This window comes from Tursiops truncatus, chromosome 14 (assembly GCF_011762595.2).
Source record: "Tursiops truncatus isolate mTurTru1 chromosome 14, mTurTru1.mat.Y, whole genome shotgun sequence".
Lineage (NCBI taxonomy): Eukaryota > Metazoa > Chordata > Mammalia > Artiodactyla > Delphinidae > Tursiops > Tursiops truncatus.
In genome coordinates, this window is record NC_047047.1 from 264,327 (window position 1) to 288,696 (window position 24,370).

At 58.9% G+C, this 24,370-nt stretch overlaps 1 protein-coding gene across 13 annotated transcripts in view; it reads right to left on the bottom strand.

The window, feature by feature from the left end:
• SH3RF3 (SH3 domain containing ring finger 3) overlaps positions 1 to 24,370 on the bottom strand; it is a 260,049-nt gene that overhangs the window by 125,017 nt on the left and 110,662 nt on the right. For 11 of the 13 annotated variants that reach the window (XM_073790913.1, XM_073790920.1, XM_073790911.1 and 8 more), the window contains 2 exons: positions 20,484 to 20,579; positions 1,682 to 2,035 (listed from right to left, as the gene is read on the bottom strand). In XM_073790913.1, the coding sequence (XP_073647014.1) occupies positions 1,682 to 2,035; positions 20,484 to 20,579 (450 nt within the window). The remainder of the gene's footprint in view (positions 1 to 1,681; positions 2,036 to 20,483; positions 20,580 to 24,370) is intronic. The other 2 variants (XM_073790919.1, XM_073790915.1) reach the window with 1 other exon arrangement.

Sequence of the window (24,370 nt, forward strand, 5' to 3'; positions counted from 1 at the left end):
ATGAGGACCTCGGCCGAGCCTGGACTTTTCCGCACGGCAGGGAGGAATGATTCATCAGGGTCGAGTGTGAGCACGGCGGGCATCGGAGGCCCAGCCTGACCTCGCTCCCCTGGGAGCCCTGCTGCCTGTGGTGGACACGTGGCGTGCGGGAGCGAGCTGGCCGCCTCACAGCTGCGCCCTCTCGGCAGCCGGCGGTGTGGGCCCTGAGCCCGTGGGAGCCATCACGGGGGGGGCGTCAAGTGGCATCCCTGGAGCCACGGTGTTTCATGCTCAGACCATTCAGAATGCAGCATGGCTGACTCGGGTCCCATGGCCACCCGAGGAGAGACGGCCGGGTGGGGGTCAGGAGACAGGACACGGCACACAGGGTGGGCGACACCCCGTCCCTGCCCAGGACCTCCAAGTCCAGGGGTTGGGGAGAAGGCCATGAATACCAGCGACAAAAGCAACACAGTCCACGATGGATGCAGGGGAAAGCCCTGCAGGCCAAGGATTAGGTCAGCGGGTGCGAGAGGGCCGCAGGCCTTTCGTGTGCGTGGGCGCGTGTCTGTGCCGCAAGGGGGAGGGGGGGAGGGGCAGGAACAGCCGCGGGGGGAGGGGGAGCCAGGCCAGCACGGGCGCACAGGTGCAGGATCTCTGCGGACGGCACAGGGGAGACCGGTGGAGATGCTGGAAAGACGGCAGGGTGGTAGCCGAAGTCTGAAGGGCTCCTCAGGCCACGCTAAGGTGCTCAGAGCTCCTGGGAGGCAACGGGCACCTCCAGGAGCACCCAGGTGAAGGGCAGCGTTACCGCAGGGCGCGAGGGGCCGCCAGAGGCAGGCAGCTGGAGTCTGAGGATGCAGACCCAGAAGGTGGCGCCGGAGGTGGGGGCAGAGGGGGCGGGGCTGGCCTCTGGGTCCCACCCATGACCACCGACCTACGCTGGCGCCTACCGCTCGCAGCCCTGGTGGCTGGCCCTCAACTCACAGGCGCTCAGCACCACCCTTCCTGCCTCCCGACAGCTGAATTAAACGGGGCCACAGCCAGGTTGCAAACTGCTTCCCTTGAACTCTCACCCTTTCTGACGACGCTCACTAAAGTCCTGAGCCTGGTCACAACTTTCACTTCAAGTGTCACTGCGGGAAAATGGGTCCCAGGGCCCGGTCATCTCATTCGTGGCTCCCACACTTCGCCTCTTGACTGACCGGCCTGTCGTGCGGCAAGCAGGACCAGCGTGGACGCAGCAACAGCCTGGCTCCAGGGCTGCCTGGTCTGGCTGGCTGAGAGCAAGGTGACCCCTTTGCTTCCCTGGTGGACGGAACCAGTGCCCCGTCCCACAGAGGAGGGCTCTGTACACACATGGTCACGTCTGGTTCTGTCCACAGGGAGCACGTCAGCCAGTGTCACGAGATGCTGCAGACACAGCAGCACTAACCCAGACCTTCTCCCGAGTCAGGGGGCTGAGGCGGGCTGGGACGGGACCTCGAGAGGCCGCGTCACAGGCACTTGAGAAGCACCTCACATCCCCCTCGGCTGTCTGAATGCTGGTTGAGACCAAGACACACCTCCCACCAGGGCTTCGGGGGCCCTAGGGCGGGGACCCCAAAAGGCACTGTTGCCTGGCCTCCCTCACACCCACCCAGGGACCAGGGACGGGGAGCAAGCGGAGCCGAAGAGGAAGCCCTGGCCCCAGCGACGTTACCTGGGTGGGTGCACTGCGGGACAGGTGCGCCAGGTCCCCGATCCTGGCCGCGGCCCGTGGGTCGCTGGAGCTGATCAGCACGGGGGCGCTGATCTCCATGGAGCGCCTGTGGCTGGCGGCCTGTGTGGACCTGTGCGTCACGCTGAGCGCCGTGAAGGAGTGTCGCTTCTTGGCATTCTTCTTACTGTCCACACGCCGCTGGAAGGCGCTGACCGCCCCCGTGCTGCCTGAAGTGGGACCTGGGGCCGCGCTGGCCCCCGCACCGGGGTCAGAGGGCATGAAGGTGAGGCAGCCGGACGCTGAGGCCGGGCCCAGCCTGTCCATCTCCATCAGCTGCTTGGCGGCATCGTTGAGCTAAGGAAAGAGGGGAGAGGCAGACGTCAGTGGACAGCAGCCGCACCCCACGTCCAGCCTTTTGCTCGCGCCTCAAAGCCACCAGAGTGTTCAAGCTGCCAGACCCTTCCAACAGCACGTCCAGTACGAACGGTGCGGAGAAAACACAGCGAAGGCCAGGGTGGCACCTGGACATTCTACTGAAAAGGTGTGTTTCCAGGGGCTGCTCCCTTCTCCCCACTTTGGCCGAGTGGGGCTGCCTGGGAAACACCCAGAGGGGGTGCCTAGGGTGGGAGCAGCCCCCATGTGCTCCCCACCTCGTGTACCAGCAGGACGCAGCTTCCCCGGCACGTGGCCACCCTAGGCTGACCAGACTTCCGGTGGAGCGGCCTCAGGCTGCCGGCAGAGCCCTGCCTGCAAGGTTCGGGGAGGGGGCAGAACAAGGGCCCTCCTGGAACAAGACACACCCGTAGACCAGGTGGGGATGGTGGGGTCCAAGGAAAGCATGAGCAGGGACCAGGGCGCGAGCTCAGTGCTGGCGCTGGGTCACCGTCCCAGGTGCCAGTGTGAAGAAGGGTTTGAAGCCTTTGCGGGGCGGGGGCGGTGCTGGAAGGACACACTGGATCCTGACGGGAGCAGGAGAGAAAGTGTGTGCGCCAAGGGAGCCTTCAAGGGCATGAGGTCCCTGCAGGCAGGTGAAGGCCACATGGTGCTGGCTGTGGATCTGCAGGGCGCCTGGTGCAGGCACCGTGCCACGTCCTCCCATCAGCCTGGAGCCGTGGGCCAGGCCAGGAAGGGTCCCTCGGCCCTGCAGGTCCTCCCTTGTATACCGACCAGGGTTTGCGGCTGGCAGCATCTCGATGAGTTAAAACCAAGCAAAAGCAGCAGCGCTGGATTTGCGCAGCGAGAGGGAGGGATGCTGTGTCCAGAGGCCAAGCCGATCACAGGCGCTGGGTGCGCAGCCGCCTTCAGACGGCTCAGGCACAGGCTGTGAGCATTTCCACTACAAACTCCTGTCCTTCACGGGGGTTTGTAAAACTCACTCCAGGCCCCAAACCGCGTGATCTAAGTCCACGCTTAGCCCTGAGACGCTGCCTCCAATCAGGCTCAGCTGCCTCGCTCTGCTTTAAGGCTTTATTCGTTTGCCCCATCAGCAGTGCTGCTCGGAGAGCAAGCCGGTGCCCAACCCCCTCCCTCGCAGCCTTCGGGGGCCCTCTGACCCCCGAGGGCCGGCCTCCTCCACCCCGTGGTGTGCACCCACCTGCAGCGCCAACGGAAGAGCAGAAGCAGGAAGCGCCAGGCATGATGCCTTTGCTTATGGGCACCAGAACCCGGTCTAGACCTGCTTGCATGTGGCAGATTTCTGTACAGAAATAAGGGCACCGACGACGCCCCCGGGCTCAGATGATCCCATTCGTCCCCAAAGCAGCAGCCCAGGGTCCCCGGGGACCCTGCTGCGTCGGTATCAGAAACCGCAATTTCAGAATCAGGAAACCCAGGCACGGACCGGCAGTGTGTGCGCACGCCCAGACCTGGGCAGGCAGGTCACCAGACCACTGGTTCCGTCCAGAGGGCTCTAGACTAACGGAACCTTTAAAACAGGAGGAAGACTGGGAAGCCAGGCACAGGGGAAGACGTCAGGGATAAGAGCAATCGGTGGGACGCACCCGGCGGTTTTCAAAGAAAACAACGGGGAACAGGTGCGCACGTCCACCGCTCCGCCCTGACCCGGGGGGAGGACTGTGGTCCCCACACGTCCGCACAGGAGCAGCGGGCCGTGACCGCGCCCTGGGGAGCGATGTGTGTCCTCCCTTCCCGGGACTCAGGGGTTGGAGGACAGGGCTCAGACGTAGGGACAGCACGTGTCTCTGAGGCCCGCCGCCCGTTCTGGTCAGATCCAGCTGCACTTCAGTGGGCGCTGCCACCCGGGAGCCTTTCAAGACGCTGATTCTGGCTCAGTGGGCCTGGGGTGGTGCCCATATCTCTGCATTTCTACAGCCCCCAGAGACCCTGCCGCTCGCAGGAGAGCCGGCTTCAGAGTGGAAGCCCCGCCCCGTGAAGCATCCACGTGACCTGGACGGCGGCTCTGCTGGTGCTTCCTTTAATCCACTTCTCCCACCGGGGGGCTGAGGACAGCACAGGTCGTTACGCTGGCAGGTGGCTGTGACTCCTCAGAGCTTCACAAACTCAGCAGCTGGCGAGGAAGGGTCTTCGCCTGCCCGCAGCTCCTGTGAGGAGACACCGCAGGAGCCCCCCTTCGCTGGCAGGGTGGGCAGGCGGCTGATAGGCATCTGGATCAGTGCTTCTTGGGTGTAAAACACTGCTTTTCACCAACTAAACCGTCTGTGGGGTGGTGAGAATGCAGCCCCAGCTCCCCTCCCCCCCCCCAAAGGCTGCATCTGGAGCACAGCGGGAGCCCCCGGCACCAAGGCTCTCGACAGCTGGCCGGGCTGGTCGAGCGCAGGCGGCCGCTGATGACCACCACCAAGCACGGGGGACCGAGAGCCGCTGTCCCCCCAAAGGCTCGTGTGGCCCTTGCGCCAACTGAGCAGGTCCCAGGTGCAGGACCACGGCTCACGCCTCTCTTCTCCGTCTCGCCGGACACACCACGGCTCCCCTCACGCACGGCACGGGGGTGCTTATCCAGCCCTGCGGCATCTTCAGGGTAAAGACAACATATCCAGTGAGGTACACCTGTGCTTTTGGCAGCTGGAGGGGCTGGGTTCATTTTGGAGATTCAAATGTGTCTTTAAAAATCAGACCTTTTTTTGGCACGAAAATTAGGTCACGCAAATTCTCACACTGGGAGGCCAGCTACAGCTACCGAGGTTCGGGCGGGGAGGTTCTGTTCCCTCCCTTTTGTTACGAGTGTGTGCCGGTGACCTCGCGGGCCTGCTAGCAGCCCCAGCCTGTGTTTAGCGGGACGGCGAACGCGAGATGTCTGTTAACACCAGGTGCAAGGCTGTCCCCACCCACCGGAGGGTGTGTCCTACACCTGCTGTGGGACAGGCCCCCACGCGGGAGGAGGTTCCCATCCTGCAAGTTAACATTTCACACGGTGGGCAGCAAGGCCGGGGGCCCTGAGGGTGTGGCGGAATCACAGGACAACCGCCCCTGGCTGCCGCCCCACCACCAGCGCAGCCAGCTGCCTCCCCGCCAAGCCCCCGCCGCCCCCCACGTTCCCACTCGAGCCTGCTCTGTCCCCAGGTGCCTGAGGCGACGAACGAGCCTGCAGTTCTGCTGCCAAAGTGCACAGGCGAACTGAGGCCGCCCTCCGGCACCTGAGGTGAAACGAGAAACATCCATCCACCAAGGTCAACGCAGGCCAACACCGGAGCTGCACACAACTGCCTCGTCTTGCGAGAAAAGGCTGATTAGAGGCAAGGATTTGGGGAGAGATGATGTCTAAAAACGGAAGCCGGGAGGGCCAAATGGCATTCACTTCAGCCCCCATCACCCCGGGCTGGACAAAGCCCACCTCTGCCGGCCGCCAGGTGCTCCCCATGAGGGGGGCACCGCCGTCCACCAGCCCGCATCCCAGCTGTCCTGCCAACGCGGCCCTGCTCCGAGGCACCCCCTCCTCCTGGGCTCACCCCGCCTGCGGGAACACGGCCGCCCTCTTCGCCCTGAGCCCCTCCGCAGGGTGCGTCTGAAAGCCGAGGGCCCCGGACTGGATGTTCCAAGGTTCCTGAAGGACCTGTGGTAATTCCCCCTGAAGGTGAACTTAAAGGAGACAAAGGCTGTTTTCCAGCAAAAGAGGGGGGCACAGGGCACCACTGCCTGTGCACACTCTAGGGAACCGAGGGGGGCGAGGTCCCCAGGGCCGCGTGGCTGGGGGCTGCCTGGGCGCTTGCAGGGCACTTCTGACCAAGGTGACCAGTCCCACAGGGCCCTTTTGCCTTCAGGAGGCCACGGAAGTCCTTACTGAGGAAGGAGGGGCCTGCTGACACCTGGGGATGGGACAGGAGGCGGGAGCCCTGGGTGTCCAAGGAGGAATAGCAGGCAGAGGGGCTGGAGAGACACGTGGTTGGGAACGGGTGCCAGGGGTCAGCGGGGCCAGGGCCCGGCTCTCCTCTGTGTGGGCGGAGGGCTTGGAGGACTCCAGCGGGAGGACCCCCTGACTTCTGTCAATTTTCCAACGATGTCATTGGAAAATTCTCACAATTTAATGAAGAAAGCAACAGAAATACTGATGCAGCGACATCCCAAATTCGTTCACAATACATGTAAATTTACACACAGAAAAGAATACAGGAAACAACAGCATGCTCGCAACGTTTCTATTCATTCTCCTCCTACACGTGTTTTTTATTCATATTTACTGGTAGGATTATGGTGACTCTGATTTTCCTCTTCACACTTTTCTGAATTTCCCTGTTTTGAACAACAGCCAGGTGTATCAGGAAGTCATTAAAAACAAAACGTGCAGATTAGGCTGGGACAGCTTCCGACATAGGGTGAGACTTCCGGGGCCGCGGGAGCACCATGTTTTTTCCACTCCGTACAAAGCCTGAAGTGCCGTAAAAGACCTTGCTGCTCCCCAGGTTAGACACAGTGGCTTTGGGAGCTGCGGTTTCACGGCGGATCTGACAAAGGTTTCCTCCCCGTCGGTGGCTTGGTTAGGAGCCCGGCTGGGGGGTCTCTACAGGGAGCACAGTGCTCATCCTTGGTACCACACTCCCACCCCACAGGGTGTCTGAGAGCTCAGAGGTGGACAAGACCTACCAGCCAAAGCGGGAGGAAGGCTGAGAGAGGTGGGCCCGGGCAGGGCCGGCAACCCTGTCCACCCCCCACCCTGAATGCTCGCCTGTGAATGCTCGGGGGTGGGGCAGGACGCCCCTGTGGGTCTGTCTTCTTAAGCAGGAGGAGCTCAGGCCTGGGGGTCCCCTCCCTGCTCCCAGCTGGCTCAGGGCAGCAGTTCTAGACAAGGGGGCCAAGCCCTCGGCGGGAGGCCCAGGTCTACGCTTGAGGGCGAGGCGCTAGCGAGCTCCACTGCCTCCGGATCTGACCCATGTTCCTCCACTGAGATTTGTTGGTAATAAAGTTAGCACTTAAATTTCCATCTCTTAGACGTTCATCTTTCTCTCAGCTGGATCTGAGAACAGGGTGTGAAGACTTCTCTGGGGACTTCCCTGGTGGTCCAGTGGTTAGGGCTCTGCAGTTCCACTGCAGGGCCTGGGTCTGATCCCTGGTTGGGGAACTAAGATCCCACAGAAGAAGAAGACTTCTATAACTAAAACCTCAAGGGCAACTCAATAAACTCTCCCCCAAACTTACATGTTTAAGAACATATTAACATAGAAACAGTGTTGCAAATTTAGCAATAAGAAGTCCTAACAGGAACAGATTTCAAACACACATTCATCCCCCTTTAAATACAAAGGTTTACAGAAGCGTGAGTTAACCCCCGGGGATCATTTTTCTGTACCCGGTCTTGAGCCGAGCCTCAGCCATCAGCTCCCGAGTGGGGAGCTGGGCGTCACGGCCCAGCCTTCCGATCTGAATCTGCACCCTCTGCCCGGTGACTGCAGGTGGCCGGTGCAGCCCCCTGAGAGCCCAGGCTGGCTGCTCTGGCCTGGCCCACACGCACGCCGCCACCTTGGCCTTGGCCTCCAGCAGGACTTGAAGCCCGACTGTTACTGAGGAGGCCCCGCCCTGCACAGTTCACAGATCCTCGTTCTCCAAAGTACAGTGTTCCTTCCCTCGGAATGAAACGAGAAACTGTTCCAAATTGGTTTTTAAAGGATCGAAGATTTTCTTCCTTGTCCATACAACAGCCTCAAAGACAATACTCCCGCAGTAAGAATACAATTTTGCGAGGAGACTCGAGGGCCCCTAGTGCCGGACACGCCGTCACAGGAAACGAGGTCCCCACGCGGCCCTCACAGCACCAGTGCCGCTCCACGCCCAGCACCCAGGCCCGAGGAGGGGGAGGCCATCACCCCGCGGCACAGACCAGGAGGCGAGGCTGGCAGGAGCGCGGGGCTGGGCCCCTGGCCGACTCCTTGCCCCGCGCGGCCTGTGGGCTACAGGGAGGAGCCCGGATTTACTCTGAGAGCCAGGGGCCCCCCGGGGGCTGTAGGCAGGAGTGAGGCCCGAGTCACCTTCGTTCAGACTGTCTGGTCCACGTGTGACAACGGACCCTGGGGAGGTGAGACCGGTGGAGGGTAGGCTGGGAGATGGTGACAGATGACAGGGCTGCTCTCAGGGGCCCAAGACCCAGCACAGCTGGAAACTTTTCGTCTAGAAGGTTCTCTCTACATTTGTTTTATGCTATCAACCCCCAGGTAAAGGCAGGGTTAGAAATGAAGGACACGGCTGGGGGGTGGTCAGCAGACAGAGGCCCAAAGGCCGTTCCGTGAGCAGGGAGGGGATGCAGACTCACCCACTTGCGGTGTGTGCAGCAAACTCGAAGCCCCGAGAATGACCAGGCCGGCCTCCCGCGGACCCCACCCCCCACCCCCACTCGCCCGCTGCCCCTCAGCTCCAGGCAGCCCGGGCATCACTGGGCCCACACCGCAGCTCCTGCCCCTCCCCTCCGGCCCCCGGGGGCTTCTCTGAGCAGGAGAGCTGTAGGGTCCCTGCCGCAGCCTCCCTGCCCCCTTCGAGCCCTGTTTGCACAGAGGATACGCTGCCCTCTAGACTTCATCTTCTCTTCTTCCTTCTCTCGTCCAGCGAGACTGTGGGTTTCAAGACGATTCTCCGCAGGGCCTGGCACACGGCGGCGCTCGATGGAAGAGTGACTGAAGGGCTGAGCGAGTGGAGGGGTGGACGGTGGCCCCCGCTGGCCTGCAAGGCACAGCTCAGACAGGCTGGAAACCTGCTCTTTCAGTCCAGGGCTCAGACGCGCCAATAGACACAGGAACGGCCCCCGAGGGAGACCGCGGAGTCCTCAACGGCTTCACACCATAACTCTTAACTGCTCTGGCTTTGAGGATTGGAAGAAATAAACGCAACAGAGGACAGCTCTGAGTTCCTCTGAGGAGGCCGGGCAGAGGAGGTGAGGCCAGAGCTAGCCGCTCTTTCTCCCTTTGCAGTAACTGGCGGAGTCGAGGCGGCTGCAGAAGGTGGCGCCCCGAGCACACGCTGGTCTCAGAAGGGTCCGGGTCACCAGCGACTCGCAGCCTCCTTCCAAACAGAAGTGCTAATCAAAGGTAACGGGAGAGACACCACGACGGAGGCCCAGACAGTTAATCTGGGAAGTAATTCGTGGTCAAGTCTTAGAACTACTGGGGGAGCGGCGGCTGGCACTGCAGGGCCATCTCCCCACAAGTGCTCTCTGCTCTGGAGGGAAGGCACCCGGAGGCCCCATGACCCTTTCCAGCTGCGCCATCAGACTCGCTGCTCCGCACTGAACACAGGCCTGAACCTCGGCCAAGGCACACTCTGCGGTCCCTTAGTAACACCCAGAGCCGAATCTCTCCACGGCTAAGTGTGCTTCGTTCACCTTCACCACGGAGGCCCCCCCAGGGGGCAGGCGGAATCCTGCACACCAAGCCTCTCCCCCAACTTATTTCTCAGACACGGGTCCACCAGACCCACTGCGTCAGACTCGGGGCTGGGCCCGGAGCTTTCCAGGGGACTCTGACGCTCACTGAAGTTTCTGAGTCGCTGGCCTGGATGACTCGGTAGGGAAGGTAGGGATGTGGATTCCCAGGAGGGAAGCTGAGTGAAGGCACCTGTCGAAGCCACGGCCGAGGGCAGGGCGGGAGGGTGGGGAGGCCCAGGCAGCCTGCGGGGACACGGAGGCCTGAGGAACCTGTGTCCCCGAGCAGGATGAGGATGAGCGGACGGCGTGTGAGGACACAGAGATTCCGAGTCAAAAAGCGTCCAGTGGAGGGAGCTCAAGTTGGCTGAAAAAAATCCCATCCTGCACGTACTTGGTTTTCTGGGTTATTATTGCCCATGTGAGCGACACGTGATGGGAAGGAAAGAAGCAGCTGGAGCCTGGGCAGAAACGGTCAGACAGAGCACCGCTGGCTGCTGTTCCCCCGGCTGCGCGAACCGAGGCCCCAGGAGAGGCTTGGGCTCAGCGGGCAGCCAGGCCTGGCTCCTTCCAACATCGCCTGCACTTCAGCCGCAGGTTGAGACACTGTCATGCCTGCTTGTCTACTGAAGATGGAAGTCATCTCTGCTTTTTTCCGGGCCCACCTGCAGCTGGATTTCCAGGCTGTGGGCAGGGCTACCACACAGAAGCTCCCAGGGAGGCTGCAGGGGCCGGTTTCACAAGGCCTTGCTAAGTCCCACCATGTGCTTCCAAGAAGACAGGCTGAAGGTGTCCCAGCTGAGACCTCAGAAATGGCTGACGGCTTAGCCCTTACACTTTGACCACTTCTGTGAAACATTGGCCCACAACTCAACAACACTACACAAACCCACTAACTGCCTACTATGTGCAACCACTATGCCAGGACCCAGAAGGGAAAAGAATTGCTACTAGTCTGGCCTCAAAGTGGCTACTTATGTAGTTATGAAGACAGAGACGATGACAGGAAAACTGAGACGTTACATGTCACTCTGTGTACAGTACATTACAAGATGTTAACGTCACAAATTGTTCAAAAAACACTAAAGGGGACTTTCCTGGTGGCACAGTGGTTGGGAGTTCGCCTGCCAATGCAGGGGATGCGGGTTCGTGCCCCGGTCCGGGAGGATCCCACATGCCGTGGAGCGGCTGGGCCCGTGAGCCATGGCCACTGGGCCTGCGCGTCCGGAGCCTGTGCTCCGCAACGGGAGAGGCCACAACAGTGAGAGGCCCGCGTACCACACACACACACACAAAAACCACTAAAGGAGGGAGTGATCAGGGAGAGCTGGTCCCTATGCATCTACCTATCTCCGTGGAGGAAAGTCCCAATGATCACACCCCAGCACCCAGATCATGCCTTGGGGTGCAGACCCGGATCCCAGCGGGGCCACCCAAAGGACACTGAAGTCCTGCCCCCCAGGAGCCCCACGGCTCCTCCCCTCCGTCGCCTCCCGTGCTGAGCCTGCCCTCTGGTGACTGAGCGTCGTCTGTTGGGTGAAGTGCATTAAGTCTTCACAAAGGCACAGTCAGCACAAGGACACAGAAACGCGGGCAGGACTCATATTCAGGTCCGGCGGGATGTCCCTGCCCCCAGATGCCCACTGACGTAGAAGCTCGTGAGAAATAGGTCGTGCAAACGGAAAAACAAAACGGAGCTTCAGGCAAGATCACATCTCCCCCACGTTCTGCAGCAGGAAGCCCTGAGTGGCGTCTCTCCTGTTTCCTTCCTGGGGTTTTGTCGGGTCACCTCTGATGTGGCAGAATCAGGGTGTCCTGAGAGTTACGATCTGGGTGAGGAAGCAGGGGTCACACCTGCTTGGAAGAAACGGAGGAGCCGCCAGCCCACGCCGCCCCCATTGGCCCACCCAGAGCACTGGTCGCAGGACAGTGTTTGGACCTGGTTGTAACCCGTCTCCACAGAGGATGAGGGCCTCAAAGACTTCCACCCAGTCCTCACGTCTCTGATGAAAGCTGACTGTTTACTCTGGGCCCTGGGCTGGGGAGACTCAGCATGGGAGAGCCATGGCTGACCTACTGCTTTCCTGTTCTGTCAGAAGTACCTCTTGCATCCTAATTTTATCCTTATTTGTCCCCCCCCCCCGCAGTTTTACTGAGGTATAACTGACATATAACCTTGTATTAGTTTAAAGGGTACAACATAATGGTGTGTCACCCTTATTTCAAAATTCGAAACCACTGCAGGTTAACAAGAAGGAATAACAAGGATCATTTTTACCCTCTCACCTGAAATGCTAAAACCAAATTTATGGAACAGTTTTCAGACACGGGACATCAGACAGCTCAGCAGTGAAGCAGCTCATAGACCACAGGACATGGAGTAGAGGATGCAGCTTCGCAGGTGGGGACGGGGATAATCAGCCCCAGGTTAGAGGCGCCCTAGTCCTGCCCGTCAAAGGGTAAGACGGAGGCACGAAAGCATCACACTGTTTCTGTATAACTTACATCCCAGGACAAGGCTTGCAAATATTTGTAGGAATACAAAAACATCCAGCACTGGAAAAGCCAAAATTCACACCACTGGCATCCAGTTAAAGATACCAGGCAGGCAGAGAAGCAGGAAACCGCAGCCTCTACGTCAACGGTAGAGATACTCACAGAGGCGAAAGGTCGGCCAGTGGAGCAGAACCAGAAACAGCCCGGAACACAGAGCCCGCAGAGAAGCACGACGCAACATCCCGAGCACCCCGCGTCCGAGAGGCAGGGCAGCGTGCATGTCAGGAGACACAGCGGGGGCACCTTCCGGAGACGAGCCCCGGACACCCAGCCCAGCCGTCCGCGTCGCAGAGGCCCCGTCCACCTGTCCGTCTGCCATGCGCTTCCCGCCTGCTGCTCCCGCCGAGGCCGTTTCCGCCTCCTTCCACATAGGTGGGGGTGGAGCAGCCTGCGCCAAACCAACCCTCCACGGGGAAGAACACGGAGGTTTCCACAGGTTCCGGGGCCAGGCCCGCCCAACCGCCGGCCACGAGAGAGGCCACGGGACGGGAGGGCTGTGGGAACGGCTGCAGCCACGTGAATCCACCTCGAGCTTCACAGCGAAATGACCACCCGCGGCTGCAAGTCGCTGTTTCTGAACCGTGTCCAGGTGAACTGGTATCGCCGCCTCGTCCGGCATGGGCCTGGGGGTCTGTGTGGCTGCCCAACGAGGGTCCCGTCTCCGTGTCTCCCTTGGAGAGCCTGCCTGGCGGCACACCCTCGCTAACTTCTAACAGCCTGACGGTCACACGACCATCCCTGTTTCGGCGCCAGGACCACTTCAGAGAAGTCGGCAGAGCTGGTTGTTTGTAGGCGGTACAGAATGATGGGAGGAAAGGAAAGGAAGAAAACGTAGCTAGAAGAGGGCCTTCATCCCAGAGAGCCCCTCTGCTCGGAGCTGCGGCCCCCGCTCGCGGGGCTGCTGAGAGCGTGCGGAACGGCCAGCCGGCCCCTCGGCTGCTCTGAGGGCCTCCCCCCTCCTCAGAGGCCTCGGTCCCCTGAGAACGCCAGTGGCCGCAAACCGTCACCCTCTGGGCGTGTGGCGCTGGACCTCCACTCGGGGCTGTGCCTGGCGCCTCACGGGGTCCTCCTGGTGTGCTTTTGGACGGGGCACCGTCCATGCGTGCAGAGGGAGAAACTCGGTGCTGACGCATCACACAGCTCAACGAAGCTCAGGCGGCCTGCAGGTCCAGTCAGGGCAGGAGCAGCATCTTTCCAATCCCCGGGCCCGCATCCCCCAGTGGGAGCAGGAAGTTAGAACCCCACTCCCCTCTCCCACCGCCCACGCTGGGCACGACACGTGGGGTTTCTCGTCCAGGAGCTGTGCCCCCTCAACCAGGGACACCCCTGCAGGTCTATCCACCCGCATCCCAACTAGAACGTAGGGTCTGTGGAGGCGCTGAAGCCGAGTCAGGGCTTGGGCCTCCCGTGTCCATCTGCTTCTCCCCTGAGCTTGGGCGTGGACCTTCCACTAGAAGCCACAGACCCTCCCCAGCCTCCTCCCTGGAAACGTTCTGCCTGCCCCCTGGCCTGAGCTGAAAAACCAAGACAACGGTGAAGAAATAACCAGCAGTTACTGGGGGTGTGGGGCGAACCCAATGCATGAGGGGCAGCTCCAGGCTCTGGGCCTTTGAAACAATACAGACAACTTCAGAGCTGCGTGTTCCCAGAGAAGGTGGCAGCTTCGATACCATATTTAGAGACGGAGGCTCAGAATAATACGCTCTCTTCGTAAATAAAGTCACAAGGAGACGGCGGTGCTACACGTGCAAGAAGGGCCAAGTTCAACATGGTAATTAGCTGAGGCTTCGACAACATCCGCCCTAATTTCCGCACTGAAGACAAGGCCTCTCAAACGGGAAGCAGCTGCCGTTAGCAACCGTACCATTTTGGGCATTACATCCATCCGGCTAAATCAGGTTTCAGTTTTTGCTTCCATCAACTCCCGGCATCTGTAAATAGCATCACTTCAGCAGTCTGCCCTCGCACGTCAACACCATTAGCCGAGGTCGTGGGACCCACCAACAGGCAGAGGCCTGGATCTGGTTCCCCAAGGTCAGAACTCTCTGGACGCGCACTGGCCCTGGGATGAGGCTGCCTCGCTTTCCGGGGCTCGCCCATCCTCCCCCATCTCTGTGTCCGGAAACCAGTGCCTGCAGGTGCGGCAGGGCTAGGAGGCCGGAAGGATGCTGACCCCTGACGTGTGGGGCAGTAGAAGGGGAGGGAGCGGGAACCAGAGAACAAACCCTCCAGGTGAGTGCGTGGCTCCAGCCGTAGGACACAGGCTCTCAGAAGATGCCACGAGGATGCATCCACCAGCTAGTGGAGGGGTGGCGGGGGCTGGCTCTGGTGGCAGGAGGGAGACAGGATTCCCGTAGCACCACTCGGAGACACCCCGCCCCCACCCTCCAGCCCCTCCCACCGCTGGGCCGGGGCTCTGTCCCATCACTGCCTGCAGCCCCTCCTCTGGGCTCCTCCCAGCCACCACTGCGCCCGCTCCGGGCCACGGAGCCATGCCACGGAGCCATGCCGCGCACCAGGCCTCTGGCAGGTCCATGACTGGCCGACCCCGACCCCGCCCAGCGCCCGCTTCCTCCCTTGGCTCCTGCCCCTCGCACGCCTCAACACCGCCCCCCCCACGCCCCTCCCCGGTGAGTCCCCCGAGTCACCTGCTACGTAGTCTTGAACCCTGTGGTTCTCCACAAATAACCTTCTGCCAAGAGGCTGAGATGAGGACAGCTGGACACAGACCGTCAACACCCTGTCCCCTGCACCTCCAGAATCCCCCTTGTCTCCTCTTCCCTCCAAGGGCGGGCCCTCCTCCAAGACCCTCCCCTCCCAGCCCAGCTCCTCCCTGAGGGCAGCTTAGGCTCAGCCCCTCCCTCCCTGGGCCTGGGCTATCGAGACAGAGCTCCAGCTGCACCCGCGGCCCGGTGTGGAGGTGGCAAGCCCCACCCAGGTCCTCAGTGCCCAGGGATGCACAGGCCGCCCGCCTGATGGGCCTGGCCCATCAGAGCGGCCTCCACTGCGTTTCGGCCCTAGGCCTCCAGGGTCAGCCAAGGTCACCACGAGGCTCCTCACCCCTACTCAGAGCTTCCCCCCTCTCTGCACCTCTTTTTCCAGATGCTCCTGGCCCCAGACGCGGCTCCCTGGGGTCAGCTCTTCTCAGTAGGGGGCCGGGGTCCCCGGGGAAGCTGCCAGGACGCACTGGCCCTTGTGCTGAGGCCGGGGCAGCCCTGTCTCTCCAGGTGCCCATTACAGTAACTGGTCACAAGGACACGGGCAGCCGAGCCAGCTGGCCTCCAGGAGCCCAGAGCACAAAACGAGGAAACACACCGACATGTCCAAGTTCAATACAGGTGACACCGGACATACAAAGAGGGGGAGAATTCCCACCCAGAAGGCCCCAGCCGGCAGGAGAGCTGATGGCTTCGCAGGCTCAGCCTTCTGGGCCTCCCTCAACCAGCCATCACCCACCTGTCCTTGTGGGCAGGGGGCAGGCTCGCCCACCCAGTGACTCTCAAATGTGCACCCGCTCTGGGCGAGCCGGAATGGAGGCGTGCTCAGGCTCTGTGGACGGACTGGCAGACAAATCATGGTCCCTACACCTGGGGGCCCTGAGCGAGCATGGTAGGGACTGGAGGAAGCCCTTACCCCGAGGGGTCAACCCAGGGGTCTCCTCCAGAAGGCATGGGGGCTCCGGCCACAGTGAGGCTGGGAAGTGAAACAAAGTGTCCTCAGAAGGAGGGAGCCCCGGCCAAGCTCACCATGCGAGGTGGGGCCTCAGGGGAGTGAGCTGTGGAGGGCAGAGCCCAGGGGAGGCGCGGGGCGGGCGCCAGGAAAGTCTGATGAAGGAGATCTGGCGACCGCATCCTCCCTCTGCTTCCAGGCAGCCCGCCTGGGTTCACCCCACTGAAGGCCATGCGGTTTCCTCTTTACACTGAGCTAGTCTGACAGCTCTCCTGCCTCAGTCTGTACCTCCAAGTCCCCAGAGCCCCGGCTCTGCACAATCCCTGCGTTCTGCAAATCCAAAAACTGGCCGCTAGCCACCTGTCGGGCTGCTGTCACTCTCACAGTCATTTTTTAAGCACCTGCCACGTGCAGTCACTTTGCCAAGCATGAGGGACATTAAGAACGAACACAGGGACCAGGGTCTGAGTGGGAGCCAGTGAAGAGGCTAAGAAAGGACAGGAAGGGGGCTCCGCATGGCTCATTAGGTGAGCAGGAATGCAGGGCTCCCGGCACAGAGACCCCGAGCCTGGAGGGGAGTGGGGAGGCCTGGGTAGCTGGGGTCTCGGTGCAGGGACAGGGACATGGGGGCTCGAGGCACTACACCCTCGAGGCAGCGGAGCCCAGGCTGAGGAAAGGAGGCGGCACAGGGAGGATGAGAGCAACAGAGCTTCCATTACAGTAAGGACACACGCGTGTCAGGGAGCGGATGTCTGGGCAGGAATTATTCTAAAGAGACACCAGGACGGGGTCTGAGGACCCCCCAACCTGCACCCATTCCTGCAGCTGTCCCGTCTACCCTTGGGAGGCAGATCCCACCCACATGCCAAAGGCTCCGGCCCAGTGTCCCCATCCTGCACCTGCGCCTCCGAGCCGGCTGACGCCCACTCAGACGTTTCCCAGGCAGCTGGGTGCTTCCTTTCCTCATCTGCCCTCTTTCGCACGGCGTCTTGGGTGCCTGGGGGACAGGTCATCCCCCCGTTCGGCTGACGAGTAGTGAAGCTCCACGCACGGGGCCCTGGGGGCTGGCGCCTGACCCCAGGCCCTCGAGGCCCAGAGCATGGAAGGGAGGCCCTGCCACGGGTGGGGTTTGTCCTCCGAGGACAGGAGTGACCTGGCCCACTCCGCTCTGTCCTGAGCGACACCCGACGAGCCGGCAGGTGTCCGTGGGCTATGCATTGGTCCCACCGTAGAGATGGCTGCTGGACAGTGCCTGTCCTTGGAACCAAGGGGGATGAAGGACAGGAGGTGGGTTCCAGGACGCAGGAGGAGGAGCTGGGAAGGCAACGAGGAAGGGTCTGGGCCAGGGTCGTGCCGACGGACGAGTGGCCCTCTCCCAGAACCAGCGGCCCAGGCCCCGCTGCGGATGCAGCCAGCAGCTGAGGAGAGTGTGGGTGAGAGGAGGGCCTCTACACTGCGTCGGACATACAGATGCTTCTGGAGACTGGATACCCCCTCAGAAAACAGCACGAGGCCAGGCCAGCTCCGAGAGGTTTAACCGCTTGTCCCCCAGCCCACTCAGCGAGCCCCAGGAAAGAGCCTGCCTGGGATGGGAGCGGGTGCCGCGTCCCCAGAGCAAAGGTCACTCCGGAAACGTCCTCCTTGGGCAGGTGTCACGACTGGACTGCACGCAGGCCCCAGCAGCCTCCCCCCACGACCTTCAAACCACAGCTGCAGGGCTGGAGAAGGCTCCCTGTAATTCAGTCCTGTGAGGGCGTGATTTAAGACAGGGCAACACCCAGGGGGATGACCGCCACCCCAAACTGCCGTTCGCCGACACAGACCCCGCTCCCTCCCGGCCCAGGCCCCAACCTGCAAAGACCCCAGATCCACCCTGTGGCCTCAGATGCCTGCTCATCGCCCAGAGGAAGATGGTCTGAACTCTATCACCCGCGCGCGATGCCCTCGAGGCCGCGTGAGGGTAAGCGTCAGCTCAGCGCTTCAAAAGGGAGTGGGTACATAACAGCGAATCAGCCTCAGGAGACACCCGGCCAGGGCCTCCTTCTTCGGTGCCTGCTGAGGTCCTGGGGTCTGTGGCTATTGCCAGGGCCCCTGGGGCAATGGTGCCGGGCCCGGCGCTGTGCCCGGGGAGGTGCGGGACAGGAGCGAGGGCCCTGCTCTGCCTCGGCCCCTGGAGGAGAGCCCAGCCCCCGGCTCAGGGGACCTGGGGGGGCAGGAGGCTGTGATCAGAGCAGAGCAACTGGGAGGGCGGTGGGCACACAGGAGCCCCTACGCCCTTGCTCTGAAGGACCGTCTCCAGGGTCCAGCAGTCGAGCCCCAAGGGCACTGACTCCCAGTTGGCTGAGTGTCTGAGCCACGTGAGCCTCAGGAGGCCCTGCTGACTGGTTTCCAGCCCCGAGCCCACACTCTCGGCCTCTGGGATGATGCCCGAGTCCCTTCCAGAGCAGGGGTGCCAGTGCGCCGGGCTCGGCCTCCCGCAGGGGCACCATTACCCGCCTCAGGTTTCCTACAAAATTTTTTCTTAGTTTCTTAAACTGCATTTTAAAGAGAAGTGCAAAAATGTTAGCTACATCACTTCACAGCTGCACCACCCCACCAGCACCTCCCAGATCAAGCCTCGAAGCCTCTCCACAGCCAGGGCCTCCCTCTCGCTTCTCTGCTCGGTCTCCCCAGGGCACCCCCTTCCATCAGCCGCGGGTGAGGGGGGAGTTCTGCTGCTCCTGAACTTCCTAAAAGGGAAAGTCTTCAGTGCACTCTCTTTTCCACCTTGTTTCTTTAAAAATGTGTCCGTGAGCTGCATCCATGCTTTTAAACGCCCGTCCTTTCACCTTCTCTGGCCCCCCTTGGGAAGTCCCAGCTCCGCGACTCGGCTGAGCTGACTCCGTTTGGGGGCGTTGTCACAGGCCCCTGGGACCTTTCTGTGAGTGGCTCCGTGAGAGTCTGCCTTGGAAGAGGTTCCACTGGCCAAAGATGCCGGGGGGACAGACTCTCCACGTGTGGACAGCACTGTGGGGGTTTCACGCGTCGAGTTCTTGGGTCTGAGGCAGCAGATGCAGAGACCACCTCCCAGAGTTGGAGCAAAGGCACAAGTGAGGCCGGAGGTGCTGTGGGCTGTGGTCCTTGCCGGGGGTGGGGGGCAGAGAGCAGAGCGTGTGTGCACATGTGTGCACGAATGTGCCCCTCGCAAGTGTACCAGTGTGTGTGCGAACTTACTGTTGGGGAGGGTCTGAGAGTCACCGGGGAGCTGCTGCTTCAGAGTACACGTAAGAACCGCGGGTTCCGGACATGTAGGGGAAGGGGAGGAAAGGGCCGGAGATGAGGCTGGAAAAGCGGAGGCTAATCAGCGCAGAGAGCCTGGGCCACCCACCCCAGCCAGCGGCCTTCATCTGGCAGGTACCGGAATCCACTGGCCCACAGGGCTCAGCAGGGGCAAAGCTGGCCATGTCCCCTGCATCGTGTGTGGCCCGCCCTGGGCTGGGGGAGCACAGGCTCTGAGCGAGGACGCTGGGGGGAGGGAGTAGGGCCCAGCTGAGAGCCGTCGGCCTGGGATCGCACCCGGCTCTGGGCCCCTGCGGAGTCGGGGGCGGCCCTGCACACAAGGGGTGCGAGAGGCCAGACAGGACTCCTCAGGAGAGTTCGGGGCCCACGCCCCGTGAGCACTGGCTAAAACGACTCCTGGGGGTGAGGCAGTGCGCTCAGGCGCAGCGCGGGGTTAGCCTGGGGACGTGCGCATGCGGACGTGTGCTGACAAACAGCAAACACACACACAGACCATAGCGAGCAGGGGCTGAAAGATCAAAGGCTCTGAACGCTCCTCGCTTGGCCACCGCCCGTAACTTATTCACTGGAAACCCAGAGCATCTTGGTCACAGAAAAGAGGCAGGAAGCCAACCAGCCTCAAATGAGCCCGAGCACCTCCACTCCAGGGTTGGAGCTGATGAGCCGCCCCAAACCCCAAGTCCAGGGAGCCTCAATGTTCCCTTCAGTGGCTGGCAGTGTCCCTGGGGAAGCTGCTTCCTGTGGTGAGCTCTTCTCCCCGGGGTTCTGGGGGCAAGCCCAGCAGAACCTGGAGGGTCTTGGAGAAATGGGGCGGGCCCAGGTTTCCCGTGAGAAGTAGGGAGCCCTGCCTCATTGGCCATGTGGCAAGATGATGGGCTGGGACGGACCACCCCCAAGAGGCAGAGGCACTTCTCACAGCCTCAGGGTTCAATAAAACCCACAGGTTGTCCCCATCTGAACTCCGATTACTGTGGGGTAAACTTCTTCCCCTGAGGAGAGCTCATCTCTGGTCTGGTAAAGCAAACAACAAAGGGAAAGAGAGGGCGTGGGTCTGGGAGCCTGGCCTCACCTCCACGTGCAGGAGGGGTGGATCTGGGAGCCTGGCCTCACCTCCACGTGCAGGAGGGGTGGGTCTGGGAGCCTGGCCTCACCTCCACGTGCAAGAGGGGTGAGCCTGGGAGCGGGGCCTCACCTCCCTGTGCAGGAGGGGTGAGTGTGGGAGCGCAGCCTCACCTCCACATGCAGGAGGGGTGGATCTGGGAGCGGGGCCTCACCTCCCTGTGCAGGAGGGGTGAGCGTGGGAGCGCAGCCTCACCTCCACATGCAGGAGGGGTGGATCTGGGAGCGGGGCCTCACCTCCCTGTGCAGGAGGGGTGAGTGTGGGAACGCGGCTTCACCTCCACGTGCAGGAGGGGTGGGTCTGGGAGCCTGGCCTCACCTCCCTGTGCAGGAGGGGTGAGCGTGGGAGCGCGGCCTCACCTCCACGTACAGCAGGGGGAAGATCCCGATCTTGTCTCCCAGCATTCCCTCCGCCCAGTTGTCGTCCACTCTTCTGATTACAGTCAGGACTTCATCCTGGAATCACCCCGTGTAGGCAAAGCACAGGGACACGCACAAAACGGATACAAAAACAGAACCAAGAGACCGGTTAGTGTCACTGCAGCTAAGGAAAGGCTCTACGCGATGACTCATTCTGAGATCGGCGTGAAAACCGTCCCTCCCACGTCTTCACCCAGGATCTCTCTTCCTCTCCCATATTGATTTTAGCAGCAAAGAGCCTCCAGTGGAAGTGTGTGGCAATTTACAATCTAGTGAGCACTTTAAAATTCATGTTCCTAATATGTGCTTATAAATAAAATGGTTTTCAACAAATATAAATTCAACTAAGTATAAAACTTTCTATGTTCCTGCCTCCACCAGAGCACAAAAGATGCCCCAATCCAACTCCATTTATTTAGAGTCGTGGAAGCTCTGAACCCTGTTAAATCCTTGTCGTGCCAGGCAGTAGCAAGGACAGAGGCAGAAGGTGGGCAGACGCGGGAGGAAGGAGGGGCGTGAACAGGGACACAGGCGTGCGGTGGGGGAGGACTCGCCCGGTGCCCCCGGAGGCGCCACGAGCCGCGGGGACAGATGACAAGGGCGGGGGACAGGACGAGGAGCGAGGGGACGACCGGGCGGCAGCAAGCGTCGGGGGGCCGTGCTGGTGCCACACGGGGTGCAGTGGGACTGTCCACAGGCCGTCTGCCCAACCGCCGTCCACATCCAAACCGCCTGCCTTTGTCCCCCGGGGCCTGCGTGGACACCGGAGGCCTGCCTGGCGCTCAGGAGCTGACAGCCAGAGCAGCCCTGTGAGCCCGGCTGGGTCTGAAAGCACCGCCTGCCTTACCAAGGGGCCTTCGACCCCTTCGTGTGAAGCAGTGATGTGGGGTGTGGGCCCCTGGGGTCAGAGGGACGCTCCATCTGGAGCGTCCTGATGGACTTCCTGACATCACCGGAGAAGCTGCTTCCCCGTGAACGGAGGGGCTGCACAGTTTGGGGAGTTTATCTGGGGCGAAGTGGGACGAGGTGATGGGTGCTGGACGTGCCTCCCAGAGGACATGGGGCAGGAAAGGCAAGACCAGGAGTCTGTACTGGCAGGTCCCCATGCTCCCTTCCAAAACTCCCCTCTCCTAGGGGTTTAGGGGACAGCGCAGGGGCAACCGCACCCCTCCTTCTCCAGGTCCTAACCCCAATTTCCCAGCTTAAACAAGTACCAAATAACAAGGGCTGTGTGACTTCAAAATATTTCTTTTCCCAATTGATACAGTCCAGAAAATGCAACAGACACTGAGGGAATCTCAGGCTTTCCCACGTTTCGGGGTGGCTGGTTCTCCATGGCCGGGTGACACCGACAAGGGTTTCCTTGTAGTCAGTGCTCGGCCATCAAGGCGGCGGGCTTTCCTGATAAGCATTAGGGCCAAAGTGGCCGACTGGCTTGAGAAGGGATGAGCAGAGAGGGCACCTTGCTTATCTCACATAGAGTTCATGACCAGGAGGGCCCTGTACCCGTAATAAACTCCACTCAGACCCAGCCAAAGGGTGGCCCCCAAGACCTCGCCAACGGTGCAAAGGAAAAGGTAACCGAAGGCTTCCTACAAGCCAGAGCTTTTGCAAGAGCAAAATAAAAGAAGACATTTAATTTTGTAAAATTAAAAAGAAAAAATACCAGATTAATTTTGGTAAAAAATAAAATACCATAATATCTACACGGTTATTTGAGACTGGTCTAGATATTAGAGCCATAGAAATAAAAGGAAAAAAATAGTAAGTATAAATATTGGGAAGAAAAATCATATGATTTTCTACCTAGAAAAACAGAGTATTAGTTAAAAATTAGAATAAGAATTTGAGAAAGGCTGATAATTTTAAAATAAATACATGAAAATCATTGGGTTTCCCATCTACCAGCAATAACCAGTTAGAAAATGTGATTAAAATTGGCTAATCATTAAAAAAACAGAGTTAATTCTCTAATTCACTGTATACACCGAAAGTAATTCCCTAAGTATTAAAGATTTAAATGTTAGAAAAAAACCTTGAATAACCTAGAAGAAAATGTGAATAGATGTTTAATCTTGAGGTGGGGAATGGTCTTAAGAAATAAATAACAAAGATTTGGTTACAGAAAAATGAAATTCTCTACGTTAAGAACAGCAAGAAAACAAAAAGGGAAATAATCTAGAAAAATACTTGCAGGACAAACTGGAGACTAAGACCTAATATCCTTGCTACATAAGGACGTGAGAGACACAGCAGGAAAGAGAGACACATACTTTAAAAGAAAACCAGGCCAGGGGCAAAAATCAGGCAACTCACAAAAAAGGAAGAAAAGCAAACTGCTGTTAAATACATTTAAAAATGTGATACCTGACTAATATTCAAAAAAAGTACAATTTTAGACAGGAAAATTCCTTCTCCCTTCGTTGGTCTTTGGTGTCTTATCAGATTAGCAGGGATGAACACAAGCCCGCTCGGCGTGTTCAGCACGATGGCTACAAGCACTTTCTCATTTCTGGTGGGGATATACATTTATGGCGGTGGTGTGGCAAGTCCTATCAAACACAAGAAGCTGCATATCCACTAATCTGACAAAAACACTTCTAGAGACTCTTTCAAGAAGATCACAGACATGCAAGAAGATTCAGCTCCGAGTATGTTCATTACAGTGTTTCTTCAACTAGAGAAAAACTAGAGACAACTGCACAGCCAGAGAGGGTTGGTTAGATAAAGTATGGTACATCAACCAATACCATAACCAACTGCAGCCCACTCCAGCCAGCCTGTCCTCCCTAAGGAGGAGGGGAAAGTGGAGATGCACAGGTAGAGCTCACAGCCTGTAGGTACAACTCCTTACACGACGGGGCTCTAATAACAGGGTGAGAGGCTACAGAACATTTCCCCTCCACGTCACTAAAGGCCTATTTACAGCAGTACCTTTAACGTGGTACATTTTATGTTCAAATATCAAAAAGGAACAAAAATTACTAGACATCCTAAAAGGCAAAAAACAGTTTGAAGAGACAGAGCAAGCATCAGAACCAGACTCAGATATGGCAGGAATGTTGGAATTATCAAACAGGGAATTTAAAACAACTATGCTAAGGGCTCTAATACATTTAAGTAGACAGCATGCAAGAACAGGTAGGCAATGCAAACTGAGAGATGGTAAGTCCAAGAAAGAACCAAGAAGAAATGCTGGAGATCAAAACACTGTAACAGAGATAAAGAATTCCTTTTATAAGCTTATTAGTAGATTTAACAGCTGAAGAAAGAATCTCTGAGTTTAAGGATGTCTCAACAGAAACTTCCAAAACCGCAAAGCAAAGAGAACAAAGACTGAAAAAGAAAATAAACAAAAACCCAAAACAGAACAGAATATCCAAAAACTGCAGGATAACTACAAGAGGTGTAATATACACGTAACAGGAATATAGGAAGGAGAAGAAAGAAAAAAAGGAACAAAAGAAATATTTGACACAATAATGACTGAGAATTCTCTACCCTGAAAAATAACTCTTCAATAGTGAGAAAGAAATAAAGACTTTCTGAGACAAACAAAAATTGAGGGAATTTGTTGCCAGGAGACCTGCCTTGCAAGAAATGTTAAAAGAAGTTCTTTAGAGAGAAGAAAAGTTACATAGGTCAAAACCTTGACTCTACATAAACAAAGAACGTTGGAGAAGGAATAAGTAAAGAAAAAATTTTAAAAAGTTTGTTCAAAATAATAATAGCAACAATGTATCTAATTACATATGCTTATGTACATACCATATATATGTATATCATATATACAAATATATACACTTATGTATGTTTATATATAAGTT